The sequence below is a fragment of the Gymnoscopelus microlampas genome (assembly GCF_963454915.1).
Source record: "Gymnoscopelus microlampas genome assembly, chromosome: 10".
NCBI classification, from domain to species: Eukaryota; Metazoa; Chordata; class Actinopteri; order Myctophiformes; family Myctophidae; genus Gymnoscopelus; species Gymnoscopelus microlampas.
Genome location: NC_139947.1, coordinates 22,426,188 through 22,439,477, shown reverse-complemented (window position 1 = coordinate 22,439,477; position 13,290 = coordinate 22,426,188). Strand labels below are relative to the sequence as shown.

At 39.1% G+C, this 13,290-nt stretch overlaps 2 protein-coding genes across 3 annotated transcripts; one reads left to right on the top strand and one right to left on the bottom strand.

Moving 5' to 3' along the window:
• Positions 1–161: 161 nt before the first annotated feature.
• Positions 162–5,273, bottom strand: slc25a45 (solute carrier family 25 member 45). 2 transcript variants are annotated; one of them, XR_014601600.1, is made up of 8 exons: positions 5,115–5,273; positions 4,033–4,089; positions 3,810–3,853; positions 3,657–3,728; positions 3,169–3,357; positions 2,398–2,632; positions 554–1,184; positions 162–516 (listed from the first exon to the last, which is right to left on the bottom strand). XR_014601600.1 is itself a non-coding variant. In XM_084068434.1 (7 exons), the coding sequence occupies exons 2-7, from the start codon at positions 4,067–4,069 to the stop codon at positions 901–903; spliced, it is 861 nt and encodes a 286-aa protein (XP_083924560.1). In that variant the 5' UTR covers positions 4,070–4,089; positions 5,115–5,273; the 3' UTR covers positions 162–900. The 2 variants fall into 2 exon arrangements, 1 of the variants encoding a protein (XP_083924560.1); XM_084068434.1 differs by having other exon boundaries at positions 162–1,184.
• Positions 5,274–8,337: 3,064 nt separating this feature from the next.
• Positions 8,338–12,407, top strand: mad2l2 (mitotic arrest deficient 2 like 2). Its single transcript, XM_084068323.1, has 8 exons — positions 8,338–8,616; positions 9,027–9,145; positions 9,316–9,387; positions 9,906–10,006; positions 10,475–10,569; positions 11,353–11,426; positions 11,549–11,641; positions 11,807–12,407. The coding sequence occupies exons 1-8, from the start codon at positions 8,577–8,579 to the stop codon at positions 11,843–11,845; spliced, it is 633 nt and encodes a 210-aa protein (XP_083924449.1). The 5' UTR covers positions 8,338–8,576; the 3' UTR covers positions 11,846–12,407.
• Positions 12,408–13,290: the final 883 nt, after the last annotated feature.

Here is a 13,290-nt window from a genome sequence, read left to right as displayed (position 1 = left end):
TAACTATGATTTGAACTGGTTTATGTTGCCCCCATGTGGTCAATGTGGAAATGCTTTGGCTTTTGTACTCAGTAATATAAAAAGGAAAATGATTACTATTTTCTTGACAAAGACACAAATAGCAGTAACATACAAAGAAAATGTTCAAATGTAGTAAATAATGACATTTCAGCACCCCTTTAATTTCTTGTAGATAAAAAAACAAAACATTTAGTGCTTAGTTTCATTTAATCACATGCTGAACCACGCTTTTCGTTTTTTTTCCTGTTTCAACGGGGTAATAAATTGGCAAAGATTCATGTAATACTAACAGAGATTTCTCGTTCTATTGTCTCCACTGAATTAGTGCAACAACACCGAACGCTCCTCTGAGTCTATCCCAATAACCAATGTCTTCTCTGCAATGAACCACGAGAGACTTCCCGCCTCTATGATGTCGCCCACCCCCTTCAACCAAGAAGCACTTTAATGCTTAAGTAGCAGATTCACACGAGGAGGAATCCTCAGGGTGGAAGTCTACTTTTCCCAATGACTAGCATTGGTGGTGAATAACACACAATTTTCACCATATGCAACCATGGCGATAGGGGGCAAGGAATGACAATTCCTTCAATAACACTGTACGATCCATTGTGGAAAGCGTTTTGAGTTTGTTTCATTTGCTAAGACACCGCTGCTGCATGACCAATAACCAAACTTAACGTCTTACATGCATGTAGAGCATCATATACATTCTCGCAAAACATTTATACACCCAGATCTAAAAAACAAACACGTTTGTCAGAGATGTCCTCAAGCTGCTCTGCCACTCAGTCTCCCCTGGTCCTTAATGGGAATCTCCAAAATACTGAGCAGTTTTTCCATTATTCCCCCGAGGCGAAGGAAGCCCAAGCTTTTAACTCAGGCCGCGGGCGGTGGGCACAAGACCCTCATCAGACTCTCGTAGCTGAGGAAGGTGATGGCATTGACGGGGAAAGCCCTGACGCTGTTCAGGAGAAGGCCTTTGAAGAAGACCCTGACGCCTTCCTCCCTGACGCTGACCCTCATGCAGTGCAGGACCCCTCTGTACTCGCGGCCCCCGGCACCTGACATCTGCAGCCGAGCTTTGATCACATCCATGGGCGTGGCGAAGGCCCACGTCACCACGCCCGCCACCCCGCCTCCCATCAACACGGCAAACGTGCCTGAAGGAAGGAAAACAAACGTCACGGTCAATATATTTACAACTGTCAAAAAGCCTTTACACACATGCATTAAAGCTCATCAATTTGATTTGTCAGAATGGACATGCAGGAGAGACACATAAGATATTAACCAGACCTTATGGTCCTATACAGGACTAAGCACATTAGACACATTACTCTCCGAAGAAACATATTACATTCAATGATCATATTGTAGCTGTGTGCATTCACACACGTTGACTTTCTCTATGATTGCATAGAGAAAGACCTAGGAGACCAATAATGCATTATTGTAAAGTGTGTTATACTAAATAGAATGACATGAATGACAAATAGCACAGCAGAGAAGAGCAATTGCAAGTTACATTACATTACATTACATTACATTAATGTCTCAAGTCATTTGAGAACGAGTCCAAGTTAAGTCACATGTTAAGTCACATTTTTTACTCAAGTCTGAATCGAGTAGGGCTGTACTATCGAGTTTTTCAATTCATCGAAGATTCTATAAGGGTTTTTTAATATCAACAAATTGATTAAACACTCTATTTTACACTTTGACAATCAGTTCTATTAACTGCTCCACCCCTAGACCCGAGTCCAATTCTCCAGCTCTACCCATGCCCGTAACTGAATATTCATGCGTTTGAGTGTCCAGCAAGTTACAAAAGTTACTCCAAACAAACACTATCTCAAGGCTTCTTTTTGCCAAGCAGCTGGCTAAATTACAGTGGGCCTGTGATAGTGTCACATTTAAAGTAGCATTGTTATTTGAATGAGCCTATTGCTCAAGGATTTTACCAGGACAAGTCAGATTTTCAAGTCAAGTCTTGAAGCAGTCAAATTGTAAGAATGTTAAATCATGATCGTGACTTGTCCAAGTCCAGTCTTAAGTCTACATTCAAGACTGAAAGGTTTCATGTGTCGGGTCTGAAGTACATTGGGTTATACTATAAACGTACATGATTGTAAAAAACTGGTTGGGTAATCATGGTTATAATCGGAGATAGCGGCAAGGTTAACAAACCGCACTGGGTGATGAGGACAGCAGAGATTGTAGGATAGACTAAAATGAATGAGTGACATCTTTCAGCAAGAAGCTGTTGGGCTCACAGGTTGGTGTTCATGTCTGAACGTACTCGTCTCTGAGAGGAGATGCAGAACTTAGAAACCTCCAAACACAACAGAGATGTCATGTCTCTTGTGCACTGACCTGGCTGTTTGCCGCTCTCAGTCAGAGCTTTGCATACAACCTCATAAGGCAGGAAGTAGAGTCCGTAGCAGGGCACATCACGCAAGGCGAGGGCCAGCCCTCCACGATACAGACCCCTTAGACCCTTCTCCCTGAGGATAATGGTGACACAGTGGGCGGGCCCGCGGTATCTGGCAGTGTTGGTCTGACCCTGCAGACGAACCTTCACCAGGTCACTGGGGGCCGTAACGACAACCTGAAAGTAAAGCAGTAGTCCTCAATGCCTTTCAAAGAGCAATGCAAGACCAATTTCATGAGATTTCCCTGTTCACAAAATATTTTGCAATATCTGATCAGTCACACTGCTTGTAGTCCTGTGGGTCAACAGCACGAATACGGAACACTGCTAAGGGTTGGGGTCGCAATTCCTGTGTCCCTAAATAGGTAGACAATGGTGCACCCACTCAAAATGTTATGAAATCTGTATTGATTCCAGAAGGAGAGCATGTGGGTTGTTACAGTAGCAGTAGCATTATACTATTTTTTATAATATTTTATTATAATGTATTATTATAATATAATAATACACACAAAAAAATATATAAGCCAGTATAAGTATTGGGGCGACAACAGCAGGTATAATCATCATCATCATCATCACATTTATAAGGTGGATTCTCAAAACCAATGCACTGCACAACAAAGAGACAAAAATGTGTATGTGTGCAATGGTAGAAATGCAGAAAACATCTCAACGTGCATACTGTATATATGAGTTTGTCTCCATATTACCTGTACAAGGCCTGAAAAACAGCCAGCTGTAAATACTTGTGTGGCGGAGGCGGGGTTGCCTTGACTACGGTCGTTTCGTCTAGACTGAGTGAGGTAGTCTAAAGCGTTGCTATAGGAACCAAAGACAACAGAGTTGGTGATGCCTGTGGTGAGGACAGGAAATGCCAAGCCCTTGAAGAATCCACGGACCTGGGACAACAGTCAAGTATAAAATCACAACCCGAAATTATGATTGATCATATAACAGAGAAAATATGTGTTTTTAGTATTTAAAAAAAAACATTAATGGACCTTTTCGGAAGTGGGCAATTGGTTCGAAAGGTGAGAGAGGGCTCTACTGCCAGCTGACTTCACCTGGTGAATATACTGACTCTTGCCTTAGAAGTGATAAGTGGTCAGATGGGTGGGCCGCAAATGCTTTTAACATTTTCAGGTGGGTCCAGAAAAGGTTGGGAACCACTGCTCTAAATGTATTGAATGAAACCTACCCCTTCATGAGAGTATGTTTGTGCCACACAGTGAAAGACCCCCTTGTATATAGACTGGGCTTGGAGGCGCACCTGAAACAAAGATGAGAAAATTAAACAAAACCGATTTCATGCATTTACTCACAATAAATGTGTAATATTTTATCATTTAACCTTCACAGTGTCCAGTGGATGTCCGAAAGCCAGTCCCACTGCGCCTGTAACAAGCACAAGTACAAACATACATATTGCATATCAAAGGTGTGTCAATGTCTACAGTACAAATATGTACATTATGAACAGTGTGTTCAATGTCTAAGTCAACAAACATAATACACAGTAGCCTATCAACTGTATGCTCAATGTTTAATCTTTGTCCCAAAGATGTTCATATTACCTGAAATTGTCCCTGCTAGGAATTCCACCAGCGGCATGATCAGCAGAGTTTCACAACCTGCAAAGACAGATCAGGATAATTTCTACCTGTCAGGACCTCTGATTAACCTCAACAACACTGTAAAATCCTCAGTGTTGATTTATGCATTTGCAACTCTGTGAGTGTACACATGTACATGCTCAGAGTTCAATCAACACAGAGGATTTCATAGTGGACATTATTGTGCATTCTGCTTTACAACTGCTGTAAACCTGGTCATTCGGCCAAGGATAGTTAATGTGTTACTGACCGGTAATGTGCAGGACACATTGAATCGTTTCTATGCAATGGTCCTGCTAAAATATGTGTAAATTGGTCAACATTTAATTTGGCATCCTACTTAAAAAGTAATAATTTCAGTCTCAACAATTTCATCTGTCATGAATGCCAATTTACAAGATATTTCTTATTGGACAGTGGAAAGAAATAGGGGGAGCTTCATTCACACTCCAGCATAACTTAAGCATAATCATTTAAAAATAGTTTAAATAAAAGTAATTATGCTAATGGAATCTGTCATAAATTCCACAGTACAAGTTATTTGTCATTGGACAGTGGAAAGAGAGATGGGAGTTTCATTCAAAATTCATTCAAAAATAGCTGGGAAAAAAAGAAGACCAGGCTACAGTAGCCAATGTAGGCCTATTATTGACACAAATCGGGGTTTCTGGGTCCATTAAAACAAAAAGTGTTTTGCCAATCAAAAAGTCTAATAGAAGTTTGAAATGCACGTTTTAACTAGTAGGCTATATATGCAGTGGTGGAAAGCAATGCAACGCATTTTACTTAACTAAAAAATGTGAGTACTTTTTACACCACAGTTTTTGCCTCATTCTTACCTATAGCCTTCTGTATGAATGCTGGCTACCGATTACATGGGTAGCTGATCACTTTGTGAGGTGATTCACATACTAAAGTTATCGATCCTTAATCTAAATCTTTAAATAATAGTTAAATACATCTATAGCATGCCCCAATGCAAGTCCATTTAATCTCTAATGAAGGGAACATGGTGTTTGATAAATTAAAAAGCAGAGCCGTACCTTTCTCAAGCGTCACCTCATTGTTAAAACATCTGGAAACAACTATTTGTTTTTGCGGAGTTAAAGCTCAAAGCTTGTGTTATACTATATACTGTAAATAAACATGTTTTTATAAGTTTTAACTTCCTATCTGATCTATCTGTGTAGTCTACTACTGTTTCAGCAGCTGCACCAGTGTGCGAACAAACCAAGGAGTAAAACAGCAAGCTGTGCTTGTTGTGGCCAATATTTTCAAAATAAAATCCCTATTAGGGTGGAAAAAGTACTCACACTTTTTACTTAAGTAAAAGTGTCAATATTGCAATGTAGAAATACTCTGTTGCAAGTGAAAGACGTTCAAATAATTGTAGTGGAGTAAAAGTATAATATCTACCTCTGAGATGTAGTGGGGTAGAAGTAAAAGTAGGCTACTGAAAAATGGAAATTCTCCAGTAAAGTAACAATACCTCAAAATATAAGTACAGTAGTACACTTGAGTAAAGAGGCTACTTAGTTACTTTACACCATTTTCTGTTGAGGAGGAGTACATTATTTATATCACTTAACATTGTAATACCATCTATGAGAACAGAAATGATGTATTTAAATAGTAAGATAATGTAGGCTATTAAAGCAATATGGGGACATGAAAACAAAATTTAAAAAATCAAGAAATATGGTAGTGTATGTTTTAGTTGGTTTATTATAATACATATATTATCAATCAAATTATAATTACAATAATTAATCTTGTGGATCATTTCTTAATCTTTTCTCTTATCTTTTATTTTCTTTCTTTTTTTTTGTGGTCTGTTTTGAGCACCTTGTCAAAGGAGCAGAGTCTAAAGCTTTTATTTTGAAGGCAATGTGAGTGGTCTGATGGTCTGAGCCATCTGAGCTAAAACACACATCACTGTTAAAAGTTCAAAACGATACCAGATGTTTGAGATTTTTTCCTACACCATCTGATACAAATGACTAAAATGTATTTTGTATTTAAAGTATTTAAAATACATGTAGGCCTGTTGTTGTTGTATCTTCAACTAAATGAAAACAATAATTATGTTTGTATAGTCCATCAATTAATACAATTGTGAAAAGTATTCAAATGGTGTGCAGTGAGGGCCATTCACTTAAGCTACTGGTTCCAAACTGCTATCATGCAAATACAGATTAATTAATGAATTAATCAATCAATCACATAAGCAACATCATTGCAAATATGTTGTCATGCCTTGTGCCATCCTTCACAAACAATTATTTCTATTCTTGAAATAACAGATTTATTTGCTTACACTTTCACACTAGTTCATTTGCTTTCAATAAACAAATGTTCCTACTTCCGCAGCTTATTTTATCAGTATGAATGTACTAGTTTAGCTCATTCTAAATGGCTGTTATAACCTGTGTTGTTGACAAATACTATTCAAAACAACTGCATTGGCTAATTACTTATGTATTACTATGTAATAACCTTTCTTAATAAAAACTTGTAAATAATAAATAAATAAAAAGTCTATATTGTATAATAATGGATAGTATGGATATAAATTGAGGGCAGAGGACCTCACTGTTTGGGAGTGCAGGTTGTAGGGCATGGGAAAAGAAATGGAGTTGCTGGGATCATCTTCAGAAGGTATAAACAACTGATATGGGAAGAGAGGATACATCAGGATGGACACATTGGAAAACTTGCAGTGGTGGAAAAAGCACTATTTTTTTTTTACTGAAGTAAAAGTATCAATACTGCAATGTAGAAACTCTCTGCCACAAGTAAAGGTCTGGTAATCAAAATGTATTTGAGTACAATTACAAAAGTATTGGTATCAAAATGTACTTAAAGTACCAGAAGTAAAAGTACTCTTGTACCCTTTAAAGTTTTGAAATGTATAAATAATCTTTTGAAAATAGCAGATCTACAAGCTCACAATGCATCACATCGCGATTCGCGACCCATTGTGAGCTTGTAGATTTGTACAAGCTTTGTAATTTTGTAATAATAGATAGATAGATAGATAGATAGATACTTTATTGATCCCGAAGGAAATTTGTTTTGCTCATCGGCACCAGTGCAATACATCCATACAGAAGTCAATAAAAAAGGATGGTAAACATTTGAAAAAAAAAAAACATTACACCAATGGGAATGAATACAATAATAAAAAACGATCAGTTATAAGCAGTTAAAAAGCCTAAGTAAAAACAGTTAAAAAGAAGCACAGCTAACAAATAAACATAGATCAGCTGGTCAACCCTCTCCCTCTCCCTCCTCTCTCCCCTAGTGCATCATTGTGCAGCCTAATGGCCCTTGGAATAAAAGAATCTGAATCTGTCCGTGCTACACTGCAGTGATCGGAGCCTATTGCTAAAATTGCTCTTCTGTGCATGCAGTGCTGCATGCAGTGGGTGGCTGGCGTCATCCAGAATGGACAGTGCCTTGGCAAGGGTCCTCCTCTCTGCCATAGCCACCACTGACTCAAGCTCAGTCCCAGTCCCTATGACCTTACCGGCCCTCCTAATCAGTCTGTCCAGTCTGACTGTGTCTCTCTGTCTGGCGTTACCTCCCCAACACACCACAGCATAGAAGACCACGCTGGAAACCACAGACTGGTAAAACATCTGAAGGAGCTTCCTGCAGATGTCAAAAGAGGCCAGTCTCCTGAGGAAATACAGCCTGCTCTGACCCTTCTTATAAAGACTGTTCGTATTTGCTGCCCAGTCCAGTTTGTGATCAAGCTGCACCCCCAGAAACGTATAGGACTCGACCACCTCAACCTCCACCCCCCCGATGGAAACTGGCTGTGGGGTGGGGCGGGTTCTCCTAAAGTCAACAACGATCTCCTTGGTCTTGGAAACGTTTAACTGTAGCTTGTTCAACTGGCTCCAGCTCACAAATAATCCAAATCTACAAAGTAACTACTAAAGTTTTCAAATAATTGCAGTGGGAGTAAAAGTACAATATTTTCCTCTGAGATGTAGTGGGGTAGATGTAAAAGTACTGACGAGAAATACTCCAGTAAAGTAAAAAATACCTCAGAATTGTACTTAAGTATAGTACTTGAGTAAATGTACTTAGTTACTTTAGTTTACACCTCTGCTACCAACCCTTTATAATTAGGAGAGTTGTTTCCCTAAAGTCGTGTAATTCCTCAAATGACCTGCGGGAGGCAGCACACACTCCAATGTGAATGGTTGTCTGGCCTGCAGTTCCATTTGACGTCATCACTAGTGGACAGCAATAACGTGCAAGTAAACAATGGCGATCCAAAAATATTAAACGTTAAACTGAAAGAGGGGGGAAAGTGTTTCAGATCGTTAAATTGTAACTCGTTCCGTGAAATTTAAATGCATGTAACGACAGTACATGTGCTATCCGTGTGGCTTAGACGTTTAGTATTACCAAACTCTGCTTAATATAGTCTTACTGTTATAGTATATACACCTTATGAACGAGATTAGTTAGGAGGTCCTCTGACAGGGACGATGACTACTCTAACGAGACAGGACCTTAATTTCGGACAAGGTAACAAATTCATTACACTTTGACTTCTTCTATTTTGCTGATGAAATTATGATTGCTGACATTTAGGGCTGTCACGATTACAAATTGAAGTTGACGATTAATTGTCACTCAAATAATTGCGATTAACGATTTAATTGTGTGTTTGGCATTGAACACTGGAACATTATAGCCTTTTAGGCTTCGTAATAAAAAATGCACATGGCAGATATGACAAATAACTGAAATATACAAAGAAATGATTGACATATTTAATAATTTTATACATGTAAAAAAAACAAAGCAGAAATAGCTGATCTACAAGATTGTGATTCGTTGTAAGCTTGTAGATCAGCTATTTTGAAAGAATTGTAGAACAGCTAATTTGGAAAGAATTGTGATTGCTGACACTATATTGACTCTTTTCCCCCCAGTGGTGGCTGACATTCTGTGTGAGTTCCTGGAGGTCGCTATTCATCTGATATTATATGTTCGTGAAGTTTACCCGTCTGGGATATTTCAGAAGAGGAAGAAATATAATGTTCCTGTTCAGGTAATACAGGAGCAAGAAACCTCTGCAGTCTGCACATTACGATATAATGATAATTTACTGTACACCACTTCAATGTTCAGCACTGAATCAGCTGATTATATATCACTGCCACTAATCTACATTGTATTAGGGATGTATTAACGGTGTATGTGTCTGCTGATATATTCTAGATGTCATGTCATCCAGAGCTCAATCAATATATTCAAGATACGCTTCACTGTGTGAAGCCACTCATTGAGAAGGTAAGGGCATGGAGCTCACACAGATTGTTTAGCAAAGTGTAGGCTTGTACCCTGGATTTGTGGAGTCAGTAATGGAAGAAGTACTCATATATTTTACTTAAATAAAAGTGTAAATACTGCAATGTAGATATACTCTGTAAAAGTCCTGTATTAAAAATGTACTTGAGTAAAAGTGTTGGCATCACAATGTACCAAAAAGTAAAAGTACTCATTATGCAGAATGTCCCATTTCACAAGTTGTCAAATGTGTAAAAATCTTTTGAAAAGAGCAGATATGTAAGCTCACAATGTGTCGCATTGTGACACATTGGGTATAGTGGTTAATGTATGTTTTGTAATAATAATCAAAATCTACAAAGTAACTAGTTACTAAAGTTTTCAAATAGTGGAGTAAAAGTACAATATTTGCCTCTGAGATGTAGTGGAGCACAAAAGTGTGCATAAGTACAGTCACTTTACACCACTGACCCTGGATATGTGGAGTGTGAACTTCACCTGTGTTCCATTTTCACCACCAGAATGACGCTGAGAAGGTGGTGGTCGTTATCATGGATAAAGAGCATCATCCAGTGGAGCGATTTGTCTTTGAGATCTCCCAGCCTCCGCTGCTGTCCATTAGGTCATTTGTTTATTTTATTGTATATTTTTTATGAGTGTACGGGACTGTGTAATGTAGCATAATATGTCTGAGTATACACAGATCCTTCATGGCTAGAATGTTTATGGCAAATAAGTTTCCATTTTCCATCATTGCATGTCACGCTGGCGGTTAAACACAAACATAACAAACCTTTTAGCTTCTTAACTTTCATTAAGACAGATTTTAAACTGTTGAATACATTTATTGAGACTCCAGTATATCAAAGTTGAGGAGATGTTTACTGATTGTAGAAGTAAGTAAATACTGTCAAGTGTTACAATGTTGGCTTGTTTACCTGGAGTCTAGTTAGTTATTCATTATTCAGTGCTGTTGATCCTCAACATGAAGTGCAGCAGGCTAACTAGTCATATGCCGTCAAAGTCCATTGGCTTCATGAACTTATTGAATGACCACCGAATTGAACTCTGTGTGGTTTTGGATTTACAGTTCTGACACGTTACTGTCACACGTAGAGCAGCTGCTGAGGGCTTTTATCCTCAAGATCAGCGTGTGTGATGCTGTTCTAAATAACAATCCACCAGGTAAGCAAACTGTTCTTTATACATGTATTTAACCACATTAACTCTGGTGTCCCTATTTTGGGCAAATTTGTAGAAGATTTAAATTTGTGAGCGCATTGTTTTTGCGATTTGTTGTACAATAAAGTACTAGGGTTTAAGTGGTTAAGTCACCTGCCTGCAATGGCACTGACTTGCTTCATACTCATACCAATAAACTCACAGTCTTCTACGGAAGTCCACTGCGGCTTTAGCAGTTACCAATTAGTTATCGATACCACTTCTTCATCACTGATAACCATTCTTAGTTTTACAGCGTGGCTCCTAGGGGCCAAGCTGTCTCGAAGAGGGTCTGTGATTCTGGCTAGGGCTAATCTCACAAACCGCTGGACTGATCAGCACCAAACGTCTTGTGCATGTTGCCTGTAGGCCAAGAAAGTCCTCACATATGTTTTGTATGTTTCAAATATTTAGCTTTCAAAAATGTTTTAAACAGGAAGTCAGTGGCGGTCGAATCGGGCTGAAACCTTGCGCAAATATGGAGACGGCTGACCTATACTGTCATAGATGACTAATGTCATTCAGGATGCACCGATATACCGACCTTATATCTGTATCGGCAATATCAGCCTTAAAAATATATCGGTATTGAACCGATATCAAAATAGTATATTGGTTTTACGCGATATTTTATTTTATAAAATGTATGTTTGAATGAAAAGGTTAAAAAGCGGTTTTGTGATGATGGACACAGCTGATACAATCAGATAAGACATATCTTTTGTGATGTCGTTGTTCTTGTGGTAGGGTGTTCGTTTACGGTGTTAGTGCATACCAGAGAGGCTGCAACACGCAACATGGAGAAGGTTCAAGTCATCAAGGTGAGATGTCCTACAATCTACAGATTCATTTGGTACATTTCCACTGTGCTCCGCACTTACATAAGAACATAGATTTCTCCAGTGTGATCATTACATTTAACATTAAGGTTTTATGCCTACAGGACTTTCCATGGATAGTGGCTGATGAGCAGGAAGTCCACATGCAGGAGCCTAGGCTCATTCCACTGAAGACTCTGACGTCTGACATTGTAAAAGTAAGTATAATATCACCGCCTGGGTAGAAGCGACATCACAAGCCAGAAGACGAGTCCTCGGAAAGTCAATCATCCCCTGACAATATTGTTATATTGAACAAGCCTAGTGTCTGTGTGTACCAGGTTTTCATAATGTTCTTTTTTCCTGCATTCTCTCTTCATCAGATGCAGCTCTACGTGGAGGAGAGAGCCCAGAAAACATAGAGTGCATATCTTATCAAAGAGAGAACCTTTTCAGCAGCAGCTATCTGGTGAACCACTCGCCAGATAAATCAATGAGAAAAGAGAAATGAAGCTGGAATAGCTGCAGGAAGAGCCATGTTTACCTAGACTGGCTCACTACCCTAGTCTGCTCAAACTATAATGAGAGAACAGTCCTTTGTGGAATGTATTTGTTATTATCTTTAAGTATGCTCTTGTGTCACTACTCTATTGTGTTGTAAAAGTTGTTTATACTGTAAAACAACCAATTTCTTGTGTATCTTTGTGTTTTTGTTTAAACTATCTACCTGAAATGCTATGTCAAAGCAATATAATTTTGGATACCCGTCTACCTACAGTTTCAGTCTTCAGTTCTAGTCATATCTGCAGTGTGTATTGAATAACTGGATCTTATTGTGTTTCCCCACCCAAATGCATTGTGATCAGCAGCACTGATGCGGCAGATGTCTCACTGATACCAACACTGTACAGTATGTTACTTGAATAGCAAAATGTAAATAAATGCGCATTTTTAAGGGATAATCAATGCAAGTGATTGATTTCACAGCACATTATTTATTATTTGTTCTATTGAACCCTGAGTTCTAATGAAGGATGACTCAGAACAACGATTGCAAAATTCACGTGGAGTGAGTGGAGGAGCGCTGTTTTAGCCTGCCATTTCCTGTCGCCGTCAAACCGGAAGTCTCTAGGTAACTTTAAGCCTACATTTTAAAATATTTATATATATATATTTTGCATTTTTTCCCCTCTATCAGCCACTATATAATGATGCTGGGGTGTTTTCCTGCATTGAAACACAGTCCTCTTTCTGAAATCCGTATTTTCCCTACTATTTATGTTTTGACATCCGGGTATCTGGCTCTGTCCGGGACGTAAATGAAACGCACGCATGTGCGCGTCTGTGTCCGTGTGGCGAGTTCGAGTGAAACCGAATGGAACCGAGTGCAGCCGACAAAAATGGAACGGCAGCCATTGTTTTCTCTGTGGTGTTTTTACTTTAAAACGCTCTCAAACTTCTTTTTTGAGGCACATAATTTACTTTTAAGATCCAGTTGGTTCGGATAGAATTTAGTTGTTTAACCTCATATATGTGGTCAATTAATCATGACAGAGCCTATTTAAAAATACAAATTCAGAGAACCGGCAGGGGTGGGCGCCGGGCAGTGACACGTGTGTATCCGAATAAAGCAACCTATTTTCGCCATGGCAGAAGTCCCCCCTGTGTCACCCCCTGGCAGGGCCGGCGCGCCCATTAGGCAGAGTAGACAGTTGCCTAGGGCGCCAAATTGCCTGGCACCGGCCCTGCCCCCTGGTGGTCGGGGAAACAAACTGCTGATGAGAAAGGGGGGGGGGGAGTGGAGGGGCGGTGTTTGACAACAGTTTTTTTTATTATCTCTGAAGTTGCCTAGAATCCCTTTAAATGA